This window comes from Triticum aestivum, chromosome 6D (assembly GCF_018294505.1).
Source record: "Triticum aestivum cultivar Chinese Spring chromosome 6D, IWGSC CS RefSeq v2.1, whole genome shotgun sequence".
NCBI classification, from domain to species: Eukaryota; Viridiplantae; Streptophyta; class Magnoliopsida; order Poales; family Poaceae; genus Triticum; species Triticum aestivum.
This window is the reverse complement of record NC_057811.1, coordinates 494,666,607-494,691,187: the sequence shown is the minus strand read 5'-3', so window position 1 is coordinate 494,691,187 and position 24,581 is coordinate 494,666,607. Positions and strand designations below refer to the sequence as shown.

General features: G+C 47.5%; 3 protein-coding genes across 3 annotated transcripts; 2 read left to right on the top strand and 1 right to left on the bottom strand.

The window, feature by feature from the left end:
• Positions 1-388: 388 nt before the first annotated feature.
• LOC123146383 (serine-aspartate repeat-containing protein I) lies at positions 389-2,563 on the top strand. Its single transcript, XM_044566040.1, has one exon. The coding sequence runs from the start codon at positions 671-673 to the stop codon at positions 2,207-2,209; it is 1,539 nt and encodes a 512-aa protein (XP_044421975.1). The 5' UTR covers positions 389-670; the 3' UTR covers positions 2,210-2,563.
• A 3,411-nt stretch (positions 2,564-5,974) lies between these two features.
• Positions 5,975-8,735, top strand: LOC123146382 (metal tolerance protein C2). Its single transcript, XM_044566039.1, has 9 exons — positions 5,975-6,443; positions 6,555-6,594; positions 6,950-7,026; positions 7,472-7,560; positions 7,689-7,758; positions 7,878-7,916; positions 8,003-8,153; positions 8,235-8,324; positions 8,410-8,735. The coding sequence occupies exons 1-9, from the start codon at positions 6,034-6,036 to the stop codon at positions 8,509-8,511; spliced, it is 1,068 nt and encodes a 355-aa protein (XP_044421974.1). The 5' UTR covers positions 5,975-6,033; the 3' UTR covers positions 8,512-8,735.
• A 9,446-nt stretch (positions 8,736-18,181) lies between these two features.
• LOC123142283 (disease resistance protein PIK6-NP-like) lies at positions 18,182-19,785 on the bottom strand. The gene is made up of 2 exons (XM_044561265.1): positions 18,723-19,785; positions 18,182-18,627 (listed from the first exon to the last, which is right to left on the bottom strand). The coding sequence occupies exons 1-2, from the start codon at positions 19,783-19,785 to the stop codon at positions 18,182-18,184; spliced, it is 1,509 nt and encodes a 502-aa protein (XP_044417200.1).
• Positions 19,786-24,581: the final 4,796 nt, after the last annotated feature.

Here is a 24,581-nt window from a genome sequence, read left to right as displayed (position 1 = left end):
CGTACAGACAGCGACCCCCAACATCCCCTCCAGTGGTAGCAAGTTGACGGGTGCCATGTCGGTGGATACCCACACCGATGTCGTTTCCCGCCTAATATGGAATTCCGGAAGCGTAGAAGGCAACCGTGTTTAGTAAAAGAAAAACAGATGAAATAAATAAATGAAACGAGAATATTTTGGTTTTACCTACCAACAACACATGAGTAGGAAGCACAAAATATACCGAATATTGTTGCGAAAAGGGTTTTGAAGGTTCACAAGCTATCTAGAAACTTCAAATCCAACCAAAATTCCAGAAAAAGAATAGTTAGGTAGGATGGGATCTGGGCCGTCCATTGTGGGCACGCGTCCTATATAAGCATCCCGGACAGGTTCCTCCCCCACAGTTTTCTCCATTCCATTCCCCAAACTCCAAATCGAAATCGAAATCGAATCGAGGAACAGAACGAAATCGAAATCGCTCGCTAATCCCACCCACCGCCGCCGCTAATCCATCCATTTCAGTGAGCTCCGGCGAGGAAGCTCGCTAGGGTTAGGGTTTCCGCGCGCAGATTCGACCGCCGAGAGTTCTTGCTGCCTGCCGATCCGATCCGATCCAATCCACCGCCGATTCGGTCGATTTGATAAATTTCCAACCCTAGAAATCCTCCCTCCCTGCCTGCGTAAGGCGATGGATCCCAGCCAGATGATGCCCCGGAGCTTCCCCATGTGGCCGCCGCCGCCCCCGCCGGCCGCCTCCGACGCCATGCCTCCGCCGCCGCTGCCGCTGCCGCAGCCCTTCCTCGCGCCGCCCCCGCCACAGCCCCAGCCCCAGCCCAACCGCGGCTGGAAGCGCAAGAACAACCCCAACAACAACAACCTCGCCGGCGGCGGCGCCTACCAGCCCCCCGCCATCGGCGACCTGCAGGTGCAGAACCGCGCCAAGGCCCGCCGCTGGTTCAACAACCCCAACAACCCCGGCGGCGGCGGCGGCAACAACAACCCCAACAACGCCGGCGGCCGCAAGTACTTCTTCCCCAAGTCCAACAAGGCCGGCAACAAGGCCAAGGCGCCGCGCAACACCACCTCCTTCATCATCCGGGCCAAGCGGGCGGGGGGCATCGCCTCGCTCGTCTCCCCCTGCCCCGTCACGCCCGCCGTGCTCCCCACCCCGCGCATCTCCCCCTCCCGCGAGGGCCTCTCCGACATGGCGCAGCAGCAGTGGGGCGTCGACGGCTACGGCTCCATGAAGGGCCTCATCCGCCTCCGCGCATCCTCCCCCCGCCACCCCGATGCCGAGGGCGAAGGCGAAGGCGACGACGACTCCAGCAGCGGCAGCGACGTCGAGGAGCACGTCGAGGTCGAGCGCCGCCTCGACCACGACCTCAGCCGCTTCGAGATGGTCTACCCCGGCGGGATGGGCAACGCCGCCGGCTACGTCTTTGAGGACCTCGACGACGAGTACGACCAGGACGTGCACGTCGCCAGGCTCGAGGAGGAGAACCTCACCCTCAAGGAGAGGCTCTTCCTCATGGAGCAGGAGGTCGGCGACATGAGGCGCCGTCTTGAGGCCATCGAGGCGCGCTTTGCAGGGGCGGATGGCGCTGCTGCTGGCAGCGCCGACAATGCTGCTGCTGTCCTCCAGCAGAGTGCTGATGCTGGTGCTGGTGCTGAGAATGCTGTTGTTGTCCTCCAGCAGAGGGCTAATGCTGATGCTGAGAATGCTGTTGTGGAGAATGGCGTTGATGCCGCGGCTGTTGCAGGCGACGCTGTAATTGAGTCTCTGGAAGATGCTAATGCTAATACTGCTGGTGCTGAAAATGCTAATCTACTCGAGAAAGAGAAGGGTGATGCTGCCTCTGCTTCTGATGACACTGTTGAGGATGCTCTGAAGAATGACACTGAGATGGATGTCGCTGCCTCTGCTTCTGCTAACGCAGTTGAGTTTGCTCTGAAGAATGACACCGAGATGGGTGATGCTGGCAACTTGGTTGAGGAGGCTCTGGAGAATGTCGCGGCGGCGGCTGATGTCGTTTCTGGTGCTAATAATGCAGTCAAGGAGTCTGACATTACCAGGGGTGATGTAGAGCAGGAGAAGAGCGCTGAGGACATGTCTGGTGCAGGTTCAGAGAAGAAGGTTGAGGACATGGCCGGTGCAGGTTCAGAGAAGAATGCAGAGATGGCTGATACTTCTGGAAGTGGAGAGGAAGACGGCAAGGAGCAGGCCTGATGCTCCAGCTAGAAAACGGTGAATAGAGCAAGCAGGCCTCTGCCTCTGATGATGAGGCTCCTGCTTGGAGATGGAAGATGGACAGTGGAAAAATGCACAAGGGTTTCCTTCCCTGGTTGTTTGTTACTGTACATACTTGCAGATGAAGCCATGCGGCGTGTTTCGGTTTTGTGGGACTGAAACGTCGTGTGACCGAGGCGGTGGTTTGTCGGCGTCGGTGATGTTATATGTTTGTTGCCATTTTGAGTTCTCTATATCTGGAACCTGTAGTGTTTTAGCTAGCTAAGCTGCTGCTGAAGGTGGTAGTAAGATACTCCTATGGATTTGTTGTTACTGTTAAGATGATGTTGTCAAGATGATGACTCTGTTATTGCTGTATCCATACATACCGTGCTGTCATGTTTCTTAATTTGGTCTTGCATTATCGTGGTTATTTCGATTATTTTTTTGTGGTTTGCAATTTTAATTTACTCTGATGTGAATTGGGACAAGTGCATAAACTTCATCTGGTCTAGCTGAAAACCAAGATGGGTAACATGCTGGTGTTCCCTTTTCCCCTTCATACCCGTGAGTTTCAGGTAGCACATGATCCGGATTGCTCTATATGTCATCCTAGATTTTTATTTTTCACTTGACTTTGTCTTATTTCCCCCAGAGCACAAATGTTCCATTTTGCATGAAAAACGCCAAAAATCAGTTTTCAAATATGTTTTCTGTTTGTTTTGTGTTTTTTAAATAAATCAGTTTCAAATTTGTTTTGGGTTTTTTGTTCGCACCAAAAGCATATGCTCCTGGGAGCCGAAACGCCGCTCCCTCGATGGTCTTCCTTTCTTTCCATTTTTATGGATCAATTTTTTTTTCCACAAAGATTAATTAGACTACCGAGACAAGTTCATTTCGCTTCTTGTAAAATGCATTGGTGACCATTAAACTTGTGAGGATGGTCTCCTTCGCCTCGTCCGACGACACGTCATTCAGCAACCTGTCGAGACGGGGATAAAAAGGAAAGGAAGGGAGAGGTGTAGTGTTTCAGCAACCTAGCTAAGCTGCTGCTGAAGGTTGCTGAAACACTACACCTCTCCCTATGAATTTGTTGTTATTGTTAAGATGTAGTCAAGATGATGACTCTGTTATTGCTGTATCCATCCATACCGTGTTGTCATGTTTCTTAATTTGATCTCGCATTCTCATCGTTATTTTGATTTTCTGTGGGTTGCAATTTGAATTACTCTGCTGTGAATTGTAACATGTGCATAAACTTCATCTGGTCTAGCTGAAGACCAAGATGGGCAGCATGCTGGTCTTCCTTTTTCAGGATATTTAATTATGCTCTAGATTTCACTTGTAGAGTTTTTATTTTCACTGAACTTTATCTTATTTTCCCCAAGCAAAGCATAGATGTTCCCTTTTGCATGAAGATTGTCAAAAATCACATCGGACGCTACCGTGAACATGTAAAAATAGAAATCAGAAGTTTTTAAAAATTTTGTTTTCTGTTTTTTTAGTTCTTTCTTCGCGCCAAAAAACATATGTTCCTGGGAGCCGAAACGCCGCTCCCCCCCCCCCCCCAACCATTTTTACGACTCAACTTTTTTCGACAAATATTAATCAGACTACCGAGACAAGGTAATTTTGCTTCCCGTAAAATGCATTGATGACCATTAAACTTGTCGGGACGCTCTCTTACGCATCTTGCGACGACACGTCATTCACCAACCTCGGGACGGGGATGAAAAGGAAAAGAAGGGAGAGGTGTAGTGTAAAAAAAATTAGGCGGGACAATGCTAAAACAAGATTGTCTCAATCGTGTCACTGCAGTAGTTATTGGGGGGGGGGGGGGATTCGAACCGTACGCGAGGTCTGTACAAAGATTGAGAACCTCCAATGTATAACTTCAAATGAATATGCTCCAAGTTCTATCAATTCTAGCCGAAAACAAAGAGTAAGAACATGGATGCTCGTGTGGGGGCCCTTTAGTAATTTCAGCAAGTTGTATATGATCCTCCCTCATTTTCTCGCCTCCCCCTCTTTGCCTCTTCTCCCCCGCTTTGAGGGTCGCCTACTTTCCCCACCACCCCTTCCTTTGGGGACCCAGCTGTCCAGAGTGGGGATGAGAAAGGACGACATTCTGCTCCTCTGAATAGTGGACGTAGGTTAGCATTTAGATTTAGACATGCCTCAAAGGCGACTAGTGCTATGTTGTGGCGGAGCTTTGCTCCAGCGCTCGCAGGTGGCATTAGGAGCTCATCTCCCCCCTTCCAGCTGATTTCCATGGTGGGAAGCCATGGGGATTTGGCGAAAGAACCCCCGGCAATGAGCTCGTTTTAGCGATTGATCTAGTGTTGCATCTACTCTCTCCCTTGTTTCTTTTTCGCTATGGTGTCGAAAAGAAGGAGAGGGGGTGGAGGGCCTCAAATTCGACTCCACATGGGATTTTGCAAGTCGTGATGGAGCTGTTTGGCCAATCTACTTCCACTACATCAACCTTTGTCGTCGAAACAAAAGATCAAACAATGAATTTGTTTCGTCGAGCACCTTTTAAACCTCCATGGTGGAGCCCTCTCTCCTTGGTCCGAAGAGGGTCATGAACATGACGAAGATGGTTGCAGCCAGCTTTGGTGAGCTCACATGTCGTAGCAGGACTAAAGTGCTTTTTGACCTTTCCTTTCAAGGTCATGTTTGCAAATTGGTAGGACATAGTTACTATTTTGAGTAAGGTTTGGGGAAGAGAGGTTGTGGAGAAGACGAGCAGAGAGGCTGATGGAGAAGACGGGAGTAGAGAGTGGCTGAGGTGGAAGGTGTCCTCTTCAATGCTATAGACTTCCTTACACGCCATGGAGAAGACAAGAGCAGAGAGAAGCTGATGGAGAACGAACACGATAACAGAGAGAGGCTGATGGAGAACACGAGAGAGAGTGGTTTTGTGGAAGGTGTCTATTCAATGCTATAGTACATCCTTCAACGCTTTGGAGAAGACGAGAGCGGAGAGAGGTTGGTAGAGAAGACGAGAGCGGAGAGAGGCTGATCGAGAAGATGAGAGCATAGAGTGGTATGGTGGAATGTGGCCTCTTCAGTGCTATAGTACACCCTTCAACGTTATGGAAAAGACAAGAGTAGCGAGACTGATGGAGAAGAGCAGAGAGAGATTGTGGTGGAAGGTGTCCTCTTCAATGCTACAATATATTCTTCAACGTTTTGGAGAAGACAAGAGCAAAGAGACTGATGAAGAAGACGAGTAAAGAGATGCTGTGAGTGGAAGGCGTTCTCTTCAATGTAATATATCCCGGACATAGGATGGCCTTAAATGGTACAAAATTAAGTAGGAACGTTTAATACAACTCCTGTTTTCCATAAAATTTGGTTTCACTAAGTGACGTCCTCACCTTCTCCGTAGTACATTTGCTGATAGTTATGTTCTCTTGTATGCAGGAGAAAAATAGGCCTAGACCCTAGAACCCACTAAAAGATTACAGATGCAGTGTCTGTTTTTCCTTCAAACAATATCAGCAGCAAAAAGGGGCAATTGAGGCGCATGGACAATAACCCACTAGGCGTGTCGTTTTAACTCTGTTTGCTTGTTTTCTCCACGGTCTTTCTTCTCCCCATCTTTCTTACAATCTGTTAGTACACCTTCATGTTAAAAACAAGTTTATATATGGTTTTTAACCAGTTTTGTTTTCCTTATATGATCTTTTTGTTTTTCAAAGAATGGTTGACGAGTCAACCTTTGGTGTTGACTGGTTGGGCCCATGAAGTCGAAAGCCCATCAAACCCAAACCCAAACCCGGATCTATTCCCCATCCTCTCCAGCTCCGGCGCCGGCGATGGCGATGGCGGATCCTCGGGCGTGGAACCCCAACTACGGTGTGGTGGGCAGCGGCGACCGCCGGCTGGCCTACTCCCGCCAGCCCTCCTTCTCCTCCTCCCCGCGCCCGGGCCCCGGCCTCGCCCGCTCCGACTCCTCCATCTCCATGCCCGCGCCCCTCGCGCAGCCGCCCAAGGCACCTGACGTCCGGTACCGCTGGCTCGCCACCCGCCCGATGCGCCGCCTCGCGCTCCTGCTCGCCCTCAACGCCGCCTACTCCGCCGTGGAGCTGGCCGTGGGCCTCCTCACGGGGCGCGTGGGCCTCGTCTCCGACGCCTTCCACCTCACCTTCGGCTGCGGCCTGCTCTCCTTCTCCCTCTTCGCCATGGCCGCCTCCCGGACCAAGCCAGACTCCACATACACCTACGGGTGCTCTGCTTGCTCCTTTGCCTAATGGATAGATAGATAGATGCAGTGAATTTTCAGGTTCAGTTCAGTTGGATTCATTCGTGCCCCTGACTTTGCTATCCTATCATGCAGGTACAAGAGATTGGAGGTCCTCGCCGCCTTCACCAATGCCGTAAGCGTCGCAACCCTAAACCTCTTTGACATCCTTGTTTGCATAGAGCTTATTTAGGGAGACAAATCATGTACTAGCAAAAACATATTCTTCATTGCAAGGCAGCACAAACCCAACCCTTGTTTCTATCTTCTTATTATGATTTTGTATGTAGCAAGCCAGCAACAAAGGCTGGAATTTCTTGTAGCACAAAACTGGAACAGTCTGTTGATGCCTTTACATTACATACTATATGAGTGACCCTTTGGATTATTTGTTTAATTTGTTTGCACTAAGTGGCACTCTTTCTGGCCATTCTAACCTCTTTTTCGTGCTAACGTTTTGACCGCCTCCATATGGTTGTTTATGTAGACAGCTGTTCCTGCTGTTCATGTCTTTCTCCTTGGCTGTCGAAGCGCTGCACTCGTTTATGCAGGATGAGTCCGAGCACAAGTAAGCGCCATTTATATATGCTGACAGATGACTCTGTCTGAATATTCTTTTCTATGTTGGTTGTCGAATGTGTTTACCTTAGGAGGAAACAAAGGAGATCGTATGTGAAAATTCCAGTCACTGTAATGCATTATGTTGCATCGTACTAGTATGATAAGTATGTGTTGGTTCAGTCCATCATTGTGGGTAACTAAATTGTGTTCTCAGAGGAAAGTGCTTAAAATGAAAGATAAATTGCATCTACAGTTTGTAGTCAGTGTTACACCGCAATTGATGATCTACTGTCCAACCTCTGACTTCTTACATTATTTTCCTGAGAAACCGAGAATTTTTTGGTCAACTTTTATTTCCATGCATCTACTGCCTTTTTTTCATCAGCCATGGCCTATCAATCTAAACTCTTTGCTATCCTAATATTTTTCTTGCTCTTAAAAATATGTTTCAGGCATTACCTCATTGTTTCTGCAGTCACAAACCTTTTGGTCAACTTACTTGGTGTCTGGTTCTTCCGGAGCTATGCTCGTGTTAACATAGGTATGAAAGTGATTGGTATCCTGTTTGTCTCTGGCAGAAATGTCAGGATATATACATCTTACCCTTGCTAAGTATCATAATTTGAAAATAGACTGATCAATGGACATGTCATTGTCTGTTAATGTTAGTGTACAGGAAAGCAGAGGATATGAACCATCACTCCATCTGTTTGCATGTTCTGGCAGATTCAGTGCGGAGGTACAAACATACACAAGTGCCGTGATGCATCTTTCCTTTCCTTTGGGTATATTTTTGCGCCTTTGTCTTGCTACCCATGTATTTTTAATTGACACTGGGTATCTCTTACTCTCTCCCAGTGCAGGCTTGATACTAGCTTCTTGGTTTCTTTCATTGGGGTAACTCCTTTGACAGCTTTCCTCTGCTCTTTTATGATGGCGTTTGGGTTTTGGCTAAGCACTTGCGTTTGCGCTTCTGTTGTTAGGATTGAGAACGCAGAGGTGTTGTGCCTGGGAATAGTTTCGGTGGCGGTGTTCATGCTTGTTATGCCTCTGTTCAAAGCCACGGGCAATGTCCTGCTGCAGATTGCGCCTGGCAACGTGCCACCTTCAGCCTTCATCAAGTGCGGCAGACAGGTAAGCATCTTATCTTACTTTTTTGAATACCTATTTGTTTAGCAACGCCACCTTTCACATGGCTGAGGTATCATTCTCCAGATTACTGCTTGTGAGGATGTCTCTGAGGTATCCCAGGCTCGGTTTTGGGAGCTTGTGCCTGGTCATGCCGTTGGTTGCCTCTCCATCCGGGTAAGTCAAGATAAATTTCAGCAGACTTGTTGATACCTGATAATGCTCGAATGACTGAAGTGGGGCATTGGGTGTGTGTGTGCAGCTCAAGAATAGCAGTGATGATGAATCGGTGCTCGAATACGTGCATGGACTGTACGAGGATCTAGGGATACATGACCTGACCATCCAGACCGAAAAATCTTAGATACAGATACTTTCTCTTGCCTAGTGGATCTAGTCTTTTTCTTTACGTGGTAGAAATAGACCAAGAAATTCTGGAAGCTGTCTTGTGTTTGTTTGTTTATGCTACTAGTCTAGTCACTCGGTGTGGCATGCAAATTTCAAATCTTGCTCTGATTACGGATATCACCAACCCAACCGTCTTTCGAAGTTGGATTGTTGTGAAATCACAATTTTTTTATTTTATTTTATTGATGAGGGCATTGCACGGTACTATTACCATATGATGATCACAATCGCATTCCATTACAGCATAACTAAAGTTATCCATCAGTAACTGAATTAATCCCCATAAAAGATGCGGTTTTCAGTAAATACTAAATAAATACAGAGGTGGAGGATTTTGACAGACATGATGAAATTGCAAATTACAGTCAAGCTAGCCATTCCGTAAATAAATATTCGACAATTGTTTTGAGTAAATTATTGTGGAAACAAGACAAGACCACCTGCCTGCCTCCTCACTGGGTCTGGGCGTGGACACCATAGGCAGATTTTGGTGGTTGCCTCGGCCTCGGGGCATACGAGTGTACAAGGTGACAGGTGGAACCAAACGATCAAACACAAAATCATCACACGCCTTCCTCACCTTCAATGATTGCAGCTCAATTGTAAAGATGCCAGCACCAACTGAGTTGACAAAAATGATATTTGCTCCCTTGGCTAAACGTTCTTATATTAGTTTACATTACAGAGGGAGTAACAAGTAAATCCGCACCTATTCTGCAGATGACAGAATCCCTAGCAAGAGCTATCCCATTTCGTTTCAGAACTGTAGAGCGGGGAGAGGAGGAGGAGGGAGCGAGCATCGATTCTGTGCACCTATCAACACTGTTGAGCATAGCCACTCAACAAAATAAGACTGTCTATTTCCCCTGCACACTCCACGATCGCGTCTGGGCCATGCAATTTAATTGGACGGACCAGGCCCATCACACAGATGGACTACTAACTAGTACTTGGGCCTACCGCATGCACACAAAAAAGGAAAAATTCTCGCACACGGGCTGGTTCAGACACGCGCGCGTGGCCGTTGGCGAGACGCGTGGTTTTTCTTTCAGTTGTTCGGTTTCTTACTAAATTTAAGAAATGTTTGCGGTTCAAAAAACTTGATTTTTTTTCCAAAGTATGTGGTTTGCAATTTGTGTTCAAAATTTTCATCAATTGTTTGGAATAGGATAATTTTTTTTAATAAGTGTTCCACTTTGTAAAATTTTCGTACACAATTCAAAATTTCAAAATTGTTCATCTTTTTAAGAAAAATGGTAGGGACATAAGAAAATTTTCATGTTCATTGATAGTGACAGAAATTACAAATAACAGAAGTATTCTAATTAGGAAAAAGTACATGCTCACGAATGCACGTGTCTAGTATGGCATGCTCCTCTCAGATGGTGTTTTCTACTATGGATAAATGACCACAACTTCTTGCAGCAACCTGGACCGGACATATGAGAGGCATTCATGACAGGTTTGAACAACGTCCGACACCGTTGGCATCATTGTAAAAAAAAATCATGGATTTAGAAAGAAAAAAATGTTCACGGTTTTGGGAACCTCAGCTTGCCATACCGTTTTTGAAAATAATATTCATCAATTTTGAAAAAAAATTCATGGTATGTGAAAAAAGTTCACATGTTTTGAAAAGAAATTCACGCATTTTTTGAAAAAAAGTTGACAGATTTTTTAAAGAAAGTTTAAGGTTTCAAAAAATGTTAATGGATTTGTTTTTTTGAATTTAAGAGAAATTCATGATTTTTCTAAAAAAAATAAAAATAAAAAAAAGAAAATGGAAAGAAAAAACAGATGAAAACTCGCCAAACAAAAAGGAAAACCACTACGTTTTATCACTAAGAGAGGTACCATACCAATCATTGGCGCAACTTGTAATGTGGCCTGTTGGTTACCTCGATGTATATATCAGCTGCGTATTTTCTGAACATTGACACAAAAAAGCTTATTAGCTGCATATATTTTTTGACCATTAACACAGAAAATAAAGAAAGGGTGAAACATTAAGTGAAGAAAAAATAATCTCAAGCTCCGGCCACCACGCGCGTCCTGCGACGAGCTCGGACACAGGATCCCAAGATCCGCTGCCACCGGTGCCGCCACAAGGACCCACCACCTGACCCGTCATCCCTGGGAGAGGGGACGCCGCCACCACCATGGCCGGATCCGGGCCAGGCGTCACTATGGCCATTGCCAAGACCGGATCCGGGCTAGACACCACCGCCACCGGCCATGCCCAGCCTCCCCTCCATCCTGTAGGCACGCCCAGCCGATCGCCAGGCCACCCCCAGCCGAGCTCCACCCGCTTTGGTTCGAAGCTTGTCAGTTGTATATTTTTTTTAACATTGACACAAAAAGCTTGTCAGCTGCATATTGTTTGACCATTAACATAGAAAATAAAAAGACGAAGCTTTAAGTGAAGAAAAAAAATCCTCAAGCTCCAGCCGCCAAGCGCATCCTGCGATGAGCCCGGACACGGGATCCCAAGATCCGCTGCCACTGGCACCGCCACAAGGACCCACCACCTGGCCCGTCATCCCCGGGGGAGGGGACGCTGCCACCACCATGGCCGGATCCGGGCCAGTCGTCATCGTGGCCACTGCCAAGACCGGATCCGGGCTGGACGCCGCCGCCATCACCGCCACCGGTCATGCCCAGCCTCACCTCCATCCTCTAGGCATGGCCAGCCGATTGCCACGCCACCCCAGCCGAACTCCATCCGCGGTGCCAAGCGTCGCCGCCGGGGAGCCACAACGCTGCCATGCCCTGGATCAACATGACGCCATCGCTGAAGCCGTCGTCCCGCATCGCGAGACATCGAGCAAGGAGAAGGGAGATCCCCGCTGCCGTCTATGCCGATTGGATCGGCGGGGGAGGGAGCTGGAGGACTGGCCCTGGCGGCTAGGGTTCACCCCCTCGGTCGGTCGGTCGGTCGGTCGCGGGAGCGACACGAGGGGGATCCTGCAGTTTGATAAGTTGAGGCTTTCAAGAGTCATCACCTATCTATGATTGTCCATTAATGTTAGTTTTGCAGGAGCCAGGGAATATGAGTCATCACCTATCTATCGTTGATCCCCAACTCTGAAGTTAAGGTGCTCTAAAATCAATCAAGAATCACTAGAAACAAATGAAATTGGAGCAGAGATCCCCAACTCCCCAGGAGATGCTCTATATATTCAGGGTTTACAGGCTTCTACTTAATTAGCGATCAAGAAATGAAATTGGAGCAGAGATCTACACGGGGTACTGCATTTTATAACCATTTCTTTAACATTCATTCATCATGGATCGTGTACGTAGAGCAGAAATCATTAGCGAATGATGATATATTTCTAATGTTGGACTCCGCCCCTCACTGAGGACTGAACTTGAGGGCCGGGCGCTTCACGGACTGGAGGATCAGTTCCTTGGCCTACGTTATTATTCCACACAAACCAAGGATCAATATTCATGCAGAGCACCAAGCTGCTAAAATCCCTATTGTTTATGTACCAGAGAGTTACCTGACGAGCTGGAGCCGCACGACGCCGACGCGATGCTTCCGGTGGACCTGCTGCTGGCGACGATGGACGTAGACGTACTGCAAACAGAATAAGAAGGATGCTTGTCTTATTCATGACATTGTACAGTTACACATACTGTTGTTAGATGTGTATAGTCTTTTTTCGATTTATCCTTATTGTATAAGGGGTTTCCTGCACTTTACCACACATGTATATGTATTGGCCTTTGGCCCTCAGTAAAGTCAGTTGCTAATTATCCAACATGGTATCAGATGCCAGGCTAGCCCCTCCCTCTCGCACGATGCAACTCCGTGCGCCTCGTTCCTAGCCTGCTCGTCTCCGGCCGTCCGGTTGTTGCCTCTCCGGCCCGGCCAACAGGTCACCACCTCGTCCAGCCGCTGTCCCATCTCGCCGCCCCGTCCGAGCGCCGTTCCGCTCGCCCGCTACTTTGTCCGGCCTCCCCCTCGTCCCGTATCGCCCGGCTGCGGCCGCTGCCTTGTCCGGCAGCCGCGGGAGCTGCGGGCGCTGCTGGCCCAGCCGTTCCTCTCGGCCGGCCCACTCCTCCCGCTGCTGCGGGTGCTGCGGGCGCTTCTGGCCCTGCTGGCTCTCGATCCGATCTGGGGATCGATCCAGGCTGCTGCGGGCACTACCGGCTCTTGATCCAGTTTGGATCGACACCGCTTGCGTCTCCACCGCTGGTTAGCGCTGCCCCGAGAGCTTCTGCCCGTCTCTCTCGATCCAGAATCGGGGGTCCTGGCTCGAGCGGGTGAGCCTCATCCCCCGATCCAGATCCGTTGACTGCAAAAAAAAAAGACAGAAGGAGGGATATCTCAGTATGTCATCTTCGGGCTATGTGGCTGTTCCTCGCTGTTCGGTGATCTTCGATGGCACCAACTATGCTGAGTTTGTGGGCTTCATGCGCATCCATATGCGTGGACTCCTTTTGTGGGGTGTTCTCTCTGGCGAGGTCCCTTGTCCGCCATGCCCTGTTGCGCCAGTGGCCCCAATCCCACCAGTGCCGCCGGTCCTTGCTGCTGATGCCTCTCAGGCTGACCGGGATGCTGCCAAGGCTCTCGATGATGTTGCGGTTGATGCTTATGATCAGCAGGTCTCCGCATATTCTGATGCTCTTTCTGTCTACCGGGATGATCTGTCTGCTTACACTTAGTGGTGCAATGATGATGCTCGGGCTGCTGCCGTTCTCACTGCGAGTGTCCTTCCTCAGTTTGCTTCGGAGTTTATGGGCCTCAGCACTATTGCAGCAATGTGGTCCTATCTTTGTCAGCGCTATCAGCCCTCTGGCGATGCTCTATACCTCTCTGTGATGCGTCAGGAGCATGCTCTTCAGCAGGGTGACTCGTCTGTTGATGAGTTCTATTCACATTGCTCTGCCATCTGGCGTCAGCTTGACTCACTGAGGACAGTTGTTTGTGGCACTTGCCGCTGCTGTCAGACTACGCGGTCAGACTTGGAGTTTCAGAGGGTTCATGAGTTCTTATCTCGTCTCCGCTCCGAGTTTGAGCCCCGACGGGCTCACTTACTTGGTCGTGGTCGTGTTCCTATCTCGGAGGTACTTGCTGAGCTTCGTGCTGAGGAGATCCGTCTTCGCTCTGCTGGGTTACTTGTGGTTCCTTCAGTGTTGGCCACCCGAGCTCCTGTGTCATCTGCTCGCCTCACTGCTCCACCACTCTTGCCCACTCCTTCAGGGGGGGGTGAGCCGTCCTCTTTATGCTGAGAAGAGTACGTCGCGCCGTGACACTTTCTGTGGTTACTGCTCCCGGTCAGGTCACCCAGAGTCTGATTGTCGCCAGAAGAAGCGAGACCAGAGACGCTCCCCTTCCAGTGGCCCTCCTGCGTCTTCCTCGACTCAGTCACTCACTGACCAGGACATTGTACGCCTCAAGCGTCTACTTGCCTCCTCTGGCTCCTCGTTGACTGGTTCAGCTGCTGCTATGACTGCATCCCCTTCTACATCACCGCAGGCCTCTACACAGTTAGGTACATCCTCGTGGGTTCTGGATTCTGGAGCCTCCTTTCATATGTCTTCTGATTCTTCTGTGCTGTCTTCTCTCCGACCTCTTGATTCACCTGTTAATGTTCTTACCGCCGATGGCACACCTCTTCCTGTTGCTAGTCGTGGTCTTCTTTCCACTCCATCCTTTTCTGTTCCTAGTGTTTCCCATGTTCCTCGCCTTACCATGAATCTTTTTTCTGCTGCCCAACTCACTGATTCTGGTTGTCGTGTCATTCTTGATACCGACTCTTGCTCCATTCAGGATCGTCGCACCAAGGCTTTGGTTGGTGCTGGCCCCCGGCGCCGTGAGTCAGAGGGCCTTTGGGAGGTTGACTGGCTTTGTGTTCCTTCCGCTGCCACCACTTTTGCCAACTCCCATGCTCTTGCTGCCTCTTCGTCTGCGTCATTCCAGCAGTGGCATCATCATCTTGGTCACATCTGTGGCTCTCGCTTGTCTTCGTTAGTTCGTCAGGGCCTCTTAGGGTCTGTATCTGGAGATGTCTCCTTACATTGTAATGGTTGCAGACTTGGCAAACACTCAGTTACCTTATCCTACCAGTGAGTCTGTATCTCAGCGTCCTTTTGACTTAGTTCATTCTGATGTCTGGGGTCCTGCTCCCTTTGATTCGAAAGGTGGTCATCGCTACTATGTTTTGTTTATTGATGATTTCTCTCGCTACACTTGGCTCTACTTCATGAAATCTCGTAGCGAGGTTCTCTCTATATACAGACGATTTGCTGCCATGGTTCGTACCCAGTTTTCCACGCCCATTCGTACTTTTTGTGCTGACTCTGCTGGAGAGTATATCTCTCAGCTGTTGTGTGGTTTTCTCGTGGAACAGGGTACTCTTGCCCAATTCTCATGTCCTGGTGCTCATGCTCAAAATGACGTTGCAGAACGTAAGCATTGTCATTTGCTTGAGACGGCTCGTGCGCTGATGATTGCTGCTTCCCTTCCACCCCATTTTTGGGCTGAGGCTGTTTCTGCATCCACCTATCTCATCAACATTCAGCCATCGACTGCTTTGCAGGGTGGTATTCCTCTGGAGTGTCTCACTGGTCGCTCTCCCGACTACTCCGCTCTCCGTATGTTTGGATGTGTGTGCTATGTTCTTCTTGCCCCCCGAGAACGCACCAAACTGACTGCTCAGTCGGTTGAGTGTGTTTTCCTTGGTTACAGTGATGAGCACAAGGGCTATCGATGTTGGGATCCTGTGGGTCATCGCTTGCGCATCTCGCGTGATGTGACTTTTGACGAGTCTCGTTCCTACTACCCACGTCCTTCTTCCTCGTGTTTCTCTATGGACGATCTCTCTTTCCTTCTCCTTCCCGATACACCCTGCTATGTGCCTCCTGTGTCATCTCTTTCTCCGGCACCTCTCATTTCTTCTCCTTCACCACCGATCCCATCTTCTCCATCCTCCTCCTCCACCTCTCCACCATCATCTCCAGTTCGTCGCCCTCTCTCACCGTTCCCTCTCCACTATACTCGTCGCCCTCGTTCTGAGGATGTCTCCCCTGACGCGCCTTCCACCTCTGGTGCACCTCTCCTCACGCCTCCCCCGGTTCACAACCTCCGGGCTCGGCCTCGCCCCCCGCCTGATCGCTACTCTCTTGCTCGGTATGGTCTCTCTGTTATTGCTGAGCCCACTTCCTATCAGACTGCCATGACTCAACCTGACTGGCAGCTTGCGATGGCAGAAGAGCTTGCTGCCCTTGAGCGCTCTGGTACATGGGAGCCGGTTTCCCTTCCTTCCGGTGTTCGCCCCATCACCTGCAAGTGGGTCTACAAGATTAAGACACGCTCCGATGGTTCTCTTGAGCGCTACAAAGCTCGTCTTGTGGCTCGTGGTTTCTAGTAGGAGCAGGGACGCGATTATGATGAGACATTCGCTCCTGTGGCTCACATGACCACTGTCCACACTCTCCTTGCTGTAGCTTCTGTTCGTCAGTGGTCTATCTCTCAACTTGATGTCCAGAACGCTTTTCTCAATGGCGAGTTGCGTGAGGAGGTTTACATGCAGCCACCACCGGGGTACTATGCTCCTGACGGTATGGTCTGTCGACTTCGCCGCTCCCTCTATGGTCTTAAACAGGCCCCTCGCGCCTAGTTTGAGTGCTTCGCCTCTGTGGTGACTGCCGCTGGTTTCTTGCCCAGTGATCATGATCCCGCGTTGTTTGTTCACACGTCTCCTCGTGGTCGGACTCTTCTCCTTCTTTATGTTGATGACATGATCATCACTGGTGACGACTCTGACTACATTGCCTTTGTTAAGGCCCGCCTTCACGACCAGTTCCTCATGACTGATCTTGGCCCTCTTCGCTATTTTCTTGGGATTGAGATCTCCTCGACCTCTGATGGCTTCTAGATCTCTCAAGAGAAATATATTCAGGATCTTCTCGCTCGAGCTGCTCTCAGTGATGACCGCACCGTTGTGACTCCTATGGAGCTCAACGTTCAGCTTCGTGCCTCTGATGGTGACCCTCTTCCTAATCCCACTCGCTATCGTCACCTCGTTGGTAGCCTTGTCTATCTTGCTGTTACGCGTCCTGACATCTCCTATCCTGTTCACATCCTGAGTCAGTTTGTTGCAGCCCCCACCTCTGTCCACTATAGTCACCTCCTCCGTGTTCTACGATATCTTCGTGGCACGATCTCTCAGCGCCTTTTCTTTCCCCGCTCCAGTTCTCTTGAGCTCCAGGCTTACTCTGATGCTACCTGGGCTAGTGATCCCTCTGATCAACGCTCACTGTCTGCTTATTGTGTCTTTCTTGGTGGCTCTCTTATTGCCTGGAAGACAAAGAAACAAACTGCAGTTTCTCGCTCGAGTACAGAGGCTGAGTTGCGAGCCATGGCTATGCTGACGTTACTTGAGGATTTTGGTGTGTCTGCTGCTCCCTCGACTCCCTTACTGTCAGACAGTACTGGTGCTATCAGTATTGCGCGTGACCCGGTGAAGCATGAGCTCACTAAGCACATCGGTGTGGATGCCCACTTCGTGCGTGCTGCTGTGCAGGATCAGACTCTCGCTCTTCACTATGTGCCCTCTGAGTTACAGTTGACTGACTTCTTCACGAAGGCACAGACTCAAGCGCAGCATGCCTTTTTCCTCTCCAAACTCAGTGTTGTTGATCCACCATGAGTTTGAGGGGGGGTGTTAGATGTGTAGTCTCTTTTCGGTTTATCCCCATTGTATAAGGGGTTTCCTGCACTTTACCACACATGTATATGTATTGGCCTTTGGCCCTCAGTAAAGTCAGTTGCTAATTATCCAACAACTGTATCCATCAAATTAAGATACAGTAACAAATACTCGTGCGATCGATGAAGAGAGCTCATAACCGGCCGATTCAATATGGGTTTGTTTGTTTGTTTGTATGTATTCAAAGCGAGCTGTGCAGGAAACTGCTCTATAATTCTTTCATCAGAGAGCCGTCCAACCTTTCATCTCGCTCGACGTCACCCTTGTCTACAGCTTCGACGACCATCAGCATATATGCATAGATGAAAGAGGCCAACAGATCTACAGTATCTGTTGGCAGTGCCTCTTAAGCACTCCGCATATCTAAAGGGTGTCTCAGTCTGTCCGAAGAATGAATTCAGACAAATCAGCATGCATAGATGATGCCTCCTCTCGGATGTTATCAGGTTGAGCCGATGTTTTTTTTTTCTGATGCTGCTCGAAAGATGGACGCATTCCGAAGAAAAGTAGTGCAGTACATGGTTCACACTGCAGATAAATGTTACATGTAAAAACAAGAGAATGTCCTCGATATATATATATATATCGAATGCACACTTCAGACATAATAAGAAGGATGAGAGTCCTAGCTAGGCACCCTCTATATATGAACAGTAATTTTTTTTTGAAAAAAAAAAAAAAAAAACTGAAACTTTGCAACATCAAAGATAATCAAACTTTGTAGGTGCATATAAGAAGGTCCTAGGCACCCGGGAGCTGTTACACCTTTCTATAAGAAGGATGCATGTATTAGTATTACCCATGACAATATACAGGTACACATATTGTATCCAACAAATTAAGGTACAGCAAAAAAGAAAATACAAATACAAATACAAATACGTTTACAACAGATGCTTGCCATTAAGAGAGCTCATACTCAACCAACCTCATTTTCTCTGTGCTTCCAAGTTGCAGCACGATGAGGCTCCGGAATTCCTCCGCCCCAAAATGTAGGTCTTCAGCATTGAAATAGATCACATCGAGACGCAGAACGGCTAGGTTTGGCAGATTCCCCAGGGCTCGTATCGCACCATCCTGCTCCACTTGGCCGGACGTTCCGAACCCGATCTTCAACTTTACAAGGTTCTCAAGCTTCTTGAGCCATTCCGGAAATTTGGGCGTGCATACAATGGAGTACCTTATAACCTCCAGCTTGAGGTTCCGGAGGTTACTTGGAGGCGAGGAAATGCCATCCAGTAGCAACTCGTGTCCACGGTCTGGAGTCACTGACAATGACTCTAGGAGGTTGAGACTGGAAACCACGGCACAAAACTCTGAAGTATTCTTCTCTTGTAGGCGGACCACTCCTAGTCCTAGCTTACGCAGCCTCATCTATGTGGCCGTATGCATCGTTCTGATGCAGAGGCCGGGGAGACCCCCTTTTTTTAAAAAAAAAGCTTACGCAGCCCCATGAGTCCTTTGATGTTCCGCAGAAAAGCAATGCCTCCGGATGCGAGGAGGTCCACGCCCTGTAACGTATGCAGGGCATTCATCGTCCTGATCCCTCTTGGCACCCTCATGCCACCACCATTGCCATACCCACTCATCAGAACAGGGATTGCCGCGCAGCATGTGAAGGTGCATACATCACGCTGGTTGGAGTCATGTTTTTCCATTCCTTCACAAGGTATGCAACGTCCAATACAAAAAAACATGCATGCCTCCAAATAACGCTGTGAACTAATTAGCTTGTTACTGCAACCAAGATATTGCAGCTTCCGAAGCTTGACGATGCTTCTCGGCAGTATCACTATGGATGTACCTCTGATATCCAGTGTCTGGAGTTGTATCATGTTACCAATTGAATCTGGCAGGTGACAAATATCTTTACATCCTCTCAGAGATAAGTATATTAGGTGAAGAAGCTTCCCAATATGTTTAATGTGATGATCGACAAGACCTGTCGTGTCTTCCAAGTCCACAACTCGTAGCATCCTCATCTTCACCGACATGAAGAATGGCCTCCACTTCCCAAAAACAGTTACTGACCGTACACGGGGTATATCCACCATCCTCTCAAAATCACTTTGCTCTCCTTCCCAATTGCCGTTTATAGCAAGATGGCGTGCACTGCCCTGCTGGCTATTCAGCTTACAACCTTTGTCCAGCCTCAATACAAGGTTTTCTTCCACAGACTTTGAGATGCTTATCTCACGAATGAGATCATGGACTTGGCAGGAATCAATTCCTTTTATACTGTGAAATGATTTTTGAGATGGCAGTATCATGCTCGTGCCTATAAGTTCCATGAAGTAGCCATCTGATACTTCCTCTGCCGACTTATCACGCACCTCCTTTGAGTACCCCTCCGCAGTCCACCGAAGCACCAAGCGTCTCCGTTCAAGCTTACGGTCTTCAGAAAAGATAGATGTATACAGGAAACAAGACTTGAGGTGGTACGGTAGACCATCAAAGCTTTTCATAAGGACTGTTCTTATGGTTGTAAGCTTTGGATTCATCTCCATCTCGGCACTGATATGATTATAAAATTTCCTCCACTCGAGAGAAGTTTTTGGCTGTTTTGCCAAAAAGCCACCTATGGTGACTACTGCAAGCGGCAGTCGGCCACACTTCTTCAGGATCAATTTGGTTGGCTCAACTAGCTGTGGATATTGCTTATCCAAATCTATAATCTCATTAAATACCTGAATTTTGTACAATACATATATCAGTACTCTAATAACTAAACAACATACAAATGGTACAAAACAAATCTTATAAAAAAACAGGGTCATGCAACTCAGATATTGTTTTGATGGCTCGCAAAAATATTCCGTCATTATATATTTCAAATATTTTTATTTAGGTATGTGCCAATATATATGAAGAATTCATGTATTCCAACTGAATAAAAATATGAGTAATTTTAACATGCTCCCTCATCCCCCCTCTTTTCAAATGGAAGATAAGAAGGTAAGAGTCAATCGGACCACTACTTAATTTAATCAATGGCTAAGATCTATTATGTACTCTTACCTCTCATGCAAAGGGGAGGTAGAGGGACCATGCTAAAATTTTCCTAAAAATATACGTAAATAAGTCATGCCTAATGGGCAGACTCAAACGGAGTAGTAGAAAATTTTAGAAAAAGATGACCAAAATATGCCTAGATGAAGCCTTTTGCTAAACCCTACATCACCTCAGCTGGTGAAACAGAACATATATAAAAGAACAATGTATTTATTATTAAACAATAGATGCTTCGGAAGTCAATAAAAAGGTGACATCCAAATAATATCAATTGGTGTATACCCAGCAATCGACAAAAACATGAAAAATGAGAGAAAGTGAAATAAAAATACAAATAATAGAAAAATAAAATTTGCAGTGATAAATAATACTCCCTCTGTAAAGTTGTACTAAATCAAAGAGAGTTCATTTGGGACAGAGGAAGTAAGTTGTACTATATCAAAGACAATTATTTTGGGACATGACCTACTAGGTGTAGTTTCTGTGATCGGGATGAGACGATCAAACACCTTTTTCTTGATTGCCCGCTAGCCAAAGTTTTATGGCGGACGGTCCATATTGCTTTTAATATTACTCCACCGAATTCTGTCAACACGTTATTTGGAACGTGGCTTAACGGGATAGAGCCCGAATTAGCGAGACATATTCGCGTAGGAGTCTGCGCCTTGTTGTGGGCTCTCTGGAATTGCAGAAATGATTTGGTTTTTAACAGGACAACACACATTCATTTCTTGCAGGTTATTTTCCGAGCCACGGCGTTGATCCGTTCGTGGTCGCTACTCACTCCGACGGAGGCCAGGGAGCATTTGGTTACTGGATCTATCCGCTGGGAGACGGTAGCTCGGGATATATTCAACCGGTTTGGATGGCAGTCATGTAATAGGATAGGCAATTAGTTTACCTATCTCTCTTTTTGCCAGCCGGTTGTGGCGTCCTTTATTTGACTAGTCTGTCTTCTAGCCTTTTTGGCTCTGTGTGAGCTCTTTTTTTATTTGGAGACTTCAAGACCTTGTTCGAACCTATTTATTTGTTTAATAAGAGGGCCGTATGCATTATTCTGATGCAGAGGCCGGGGAGTCCCCTTTTTGAAAAAAATAATTATTTTGGGACAGAAGGAGTACTTCATAAAGACCTACATTGATATAAACAAAGCAAAAGAGATGAGAAAGGAAAAAAAATAACACTTGAGAAGTACCACTAAACAAAAGTTAATAAGAACAAAGATGATATAGAAACAAAATTAAAAGAAAATCTGTGAGGCATAGGAGCTTGCACCAACATGCTCTTAGAAAGAAGCTACAGCTTTTTGTAGTCGGTCAAGGAATCAATTATCAAAACCTCTGAAACTAGTCTAGCTTGTGCCTGTTTGGTATTCTACAAATACGTTACCTGATGCTTGGAGAGAAGTCGAGATACAACAGATGGAGCTAGAGGCAAGAACTTCCAAAAAAAAAGTTCTAGCTTTTGGTTGTAGCGCAAATCTCTGTTGTTCATCTATGTTTCGGCTTTTCCAATCTGATGCTAATGCATAATGAATGAAATTGGATTGTTTCTAAGACAACCAGTACATAATGCCTTTTCTAAAAAATGAAATAAAGTGTACACATTTTTCAGTTTCATACAGGGCTAGACAGACATGTTTTTCTTATTGTTATTTTTACTATGTTGTTCAAATTTGGTTTCACATACATGCATATTGGACAATCTAAAAAAAAGATACATATTGGACTAACCAAATATAGGCATGTAATATAAAAGTATAAGGTTCCGCATGATATCATTGATGATGCATGTGAGGGATGAATTTACTTCGAACATAAACCATTACTTTATATTATTTTTGTAGGGAAATACAAACCATGATTGTAGGATAAGAAATCTTCCCCACAAAAGGGAATAAGCAATATTAAATCAAACAAATGAACATGACAAATACTTTTCAACTACCTTTTTAGTGAAGAGCTCACGTGCATACTTGTATGGTAGATCATTAAGCTTGTATATATTTTCTTGTTTCTTCTCTGAACAATGTAGAGCAATAATCTTCTCCCTTGTTGTGACAATGATTCGGCTTGTATTTTCCATCATAAGGAAACTATCTAGTTGTATTAGCTGATCCCATTCTGCAGTAGATGATACATCATCAAGAACAATAAGGCATCTCTTTTTTCGTACCAGTATTGCTAACTCGTTGATCAACTCAGGAACTGTCATTGATGGTAATTTCTCCTTTGTGCTTGCAGGCAGACCCACCACAGGCTTTATTTCAGATGTTTCTGTGTAAAGTTGCATAGCTAAGCTCCTAAGAAGCTCTACAAGACTGAAAGGGCGCAAAATTGTGGCACAAGCACGCTCCTCAAACTTGTCACTGAGTTCTTTGCTTTGGTAGATATCTTCCACTAGAGTGGTTTTCCCAAGGCCACCCATTCCCCAAATGGAGATCACCTGAAACTTTTCAGTTGCTTGATGAGATATCAGTTCAATTATATGTTGTTTTTCTTGAGCTCGCCCCACAATACGAGATTCCATTATGCTGTTCAAAGTGAGGCTCTTTCCATCAACACCGTCTGCAGATAAATACTCAGTTATCTCACCATTAGGCATTGCTGAGTTGTCAGTACTATTGATAGTGTCTCCTTTTGAGCATGAACTTGTCCCAGTTAAATCTGATGCTTCATGTTCAGAGCGCTGCACAAGGGAGCACCATTTAGCCACATTCTTTAAGACAATGATTTAGCCACTCAATAAAAACTCCTTTCTGAGCCCATCCAGTGGAAGTAGAGGAACATCAGGCAAGTCAAATAATCAAGGTGTAAAAAAAGGACTTTATTTACCACATGCACATAACGGGCCAAAAAAGCAGTAGTAATATTGTTTTTGTTTAGCTATTGATTAGGTGTATAAAGATGAATTACTACTTTCATATGATATATTTTTCATAAACCCGTAAAATATCTTGTTAATAAGTACTTAATAATTAGAGCGAATTCTATTTTCTACTCCCTAATATCATGTTTGTGACAGTATTATTTACCCCATTTAGCAGTTTTTTCACATTTTCACTCAATTTAGTGAAGCTTGTGCCACAAATTACCTCTTTTTTCATTTTCTTTGTTGACTTTGCATGTCATGTCAATGGTTTAATTTAGTTTATTATTTTTTGTTTGATTTTTTTTTGAACTGAACCGTACCCACAGCGGAACATGGTCATGGCGCACCTGGCCGAGCTGGACCACGTCGGGGAAGACCACACCTTCTCCTCTTCTTGCCGCCACACATGGTGGGCTCTCGCAGCGGCAGAGGGAGGGAGGGGCTCGGTGGAGGGAGGGAGGGGCACCTAGGTCCTAGCTTCGGCGACAGTAAGACGTCACTACCAACCTCTGGATCCTGCCAACCCGCCGAGGCAGCAAATGACAATGGGAGGGGGTAGGCTATGGAGCCACTAGGGAGTAAGACATTGCCGCTGGGGCGAGCTCAACGACCATGCAGCGACGGAGGATCGACGTGGCAGCTCGTCGACGAAATGGCTACCAAGTGGATCTCGCCTGGTGGAGCTTGTCAGGAAGCCTTGGTGTTGACCAAACATCCAGATAGAGGTCATCTCGCGACTGTGGGTGAAGAAGGTGAGGAGGGGAAGTGGTTGGCAAGGACAGGTGGCGGTGCGGGGACCCTTGTCAGCCTAGATCAGACGAAGCAACGAGGGTGCCTGGGAGAAGGGATCCCGGAGTTGTGTTTGGTCGGGCAGGCTTGGCGACTGGAGGTGGGGTGTGGTGGCGAGGCAGGGTGGGGCTGGGTGGCGCGGCGTGGTGGGACCACATGGAGGGCACGGTGACACTAGTAGAAAAAGGGGCTTTCGTTTGGGCCTGGCCAGCCCATTAGTCCCGGTTCTGCCATGAACCGGGACCAATGGAGGCATTTGTCCCGGTTCGTGAGCCCAGGGGGCCGGCCGGGGCCTCGTGGGCATTGGTCCCGGTTCGTCTGGGCCCATTTGTCCCGGTTCTTGGCACAAACCGCGACCAATGGGCCTCGCTCCTGGCCCACGACCATTGGTCCCGGTTCGTGGCAGGAACCGGGACAGAAGGATGGCCTTTAGTCCCGGTTCCAGCCACGAACCGGGACAAACGAGTTGCCTATATATATACCCCATCGTCGGCGAGCAGAGCACTCCACAGTGCTCTGTTTTTTGCTGGCCGGCGAGGGGGAGTGCATTGGGTGCTCTAGCTCACCTCCTATGCACATGAGGTGTTCGATGAAATGCCCGAGCCACACTAGTTAAGCTTTCTCCTCTCGA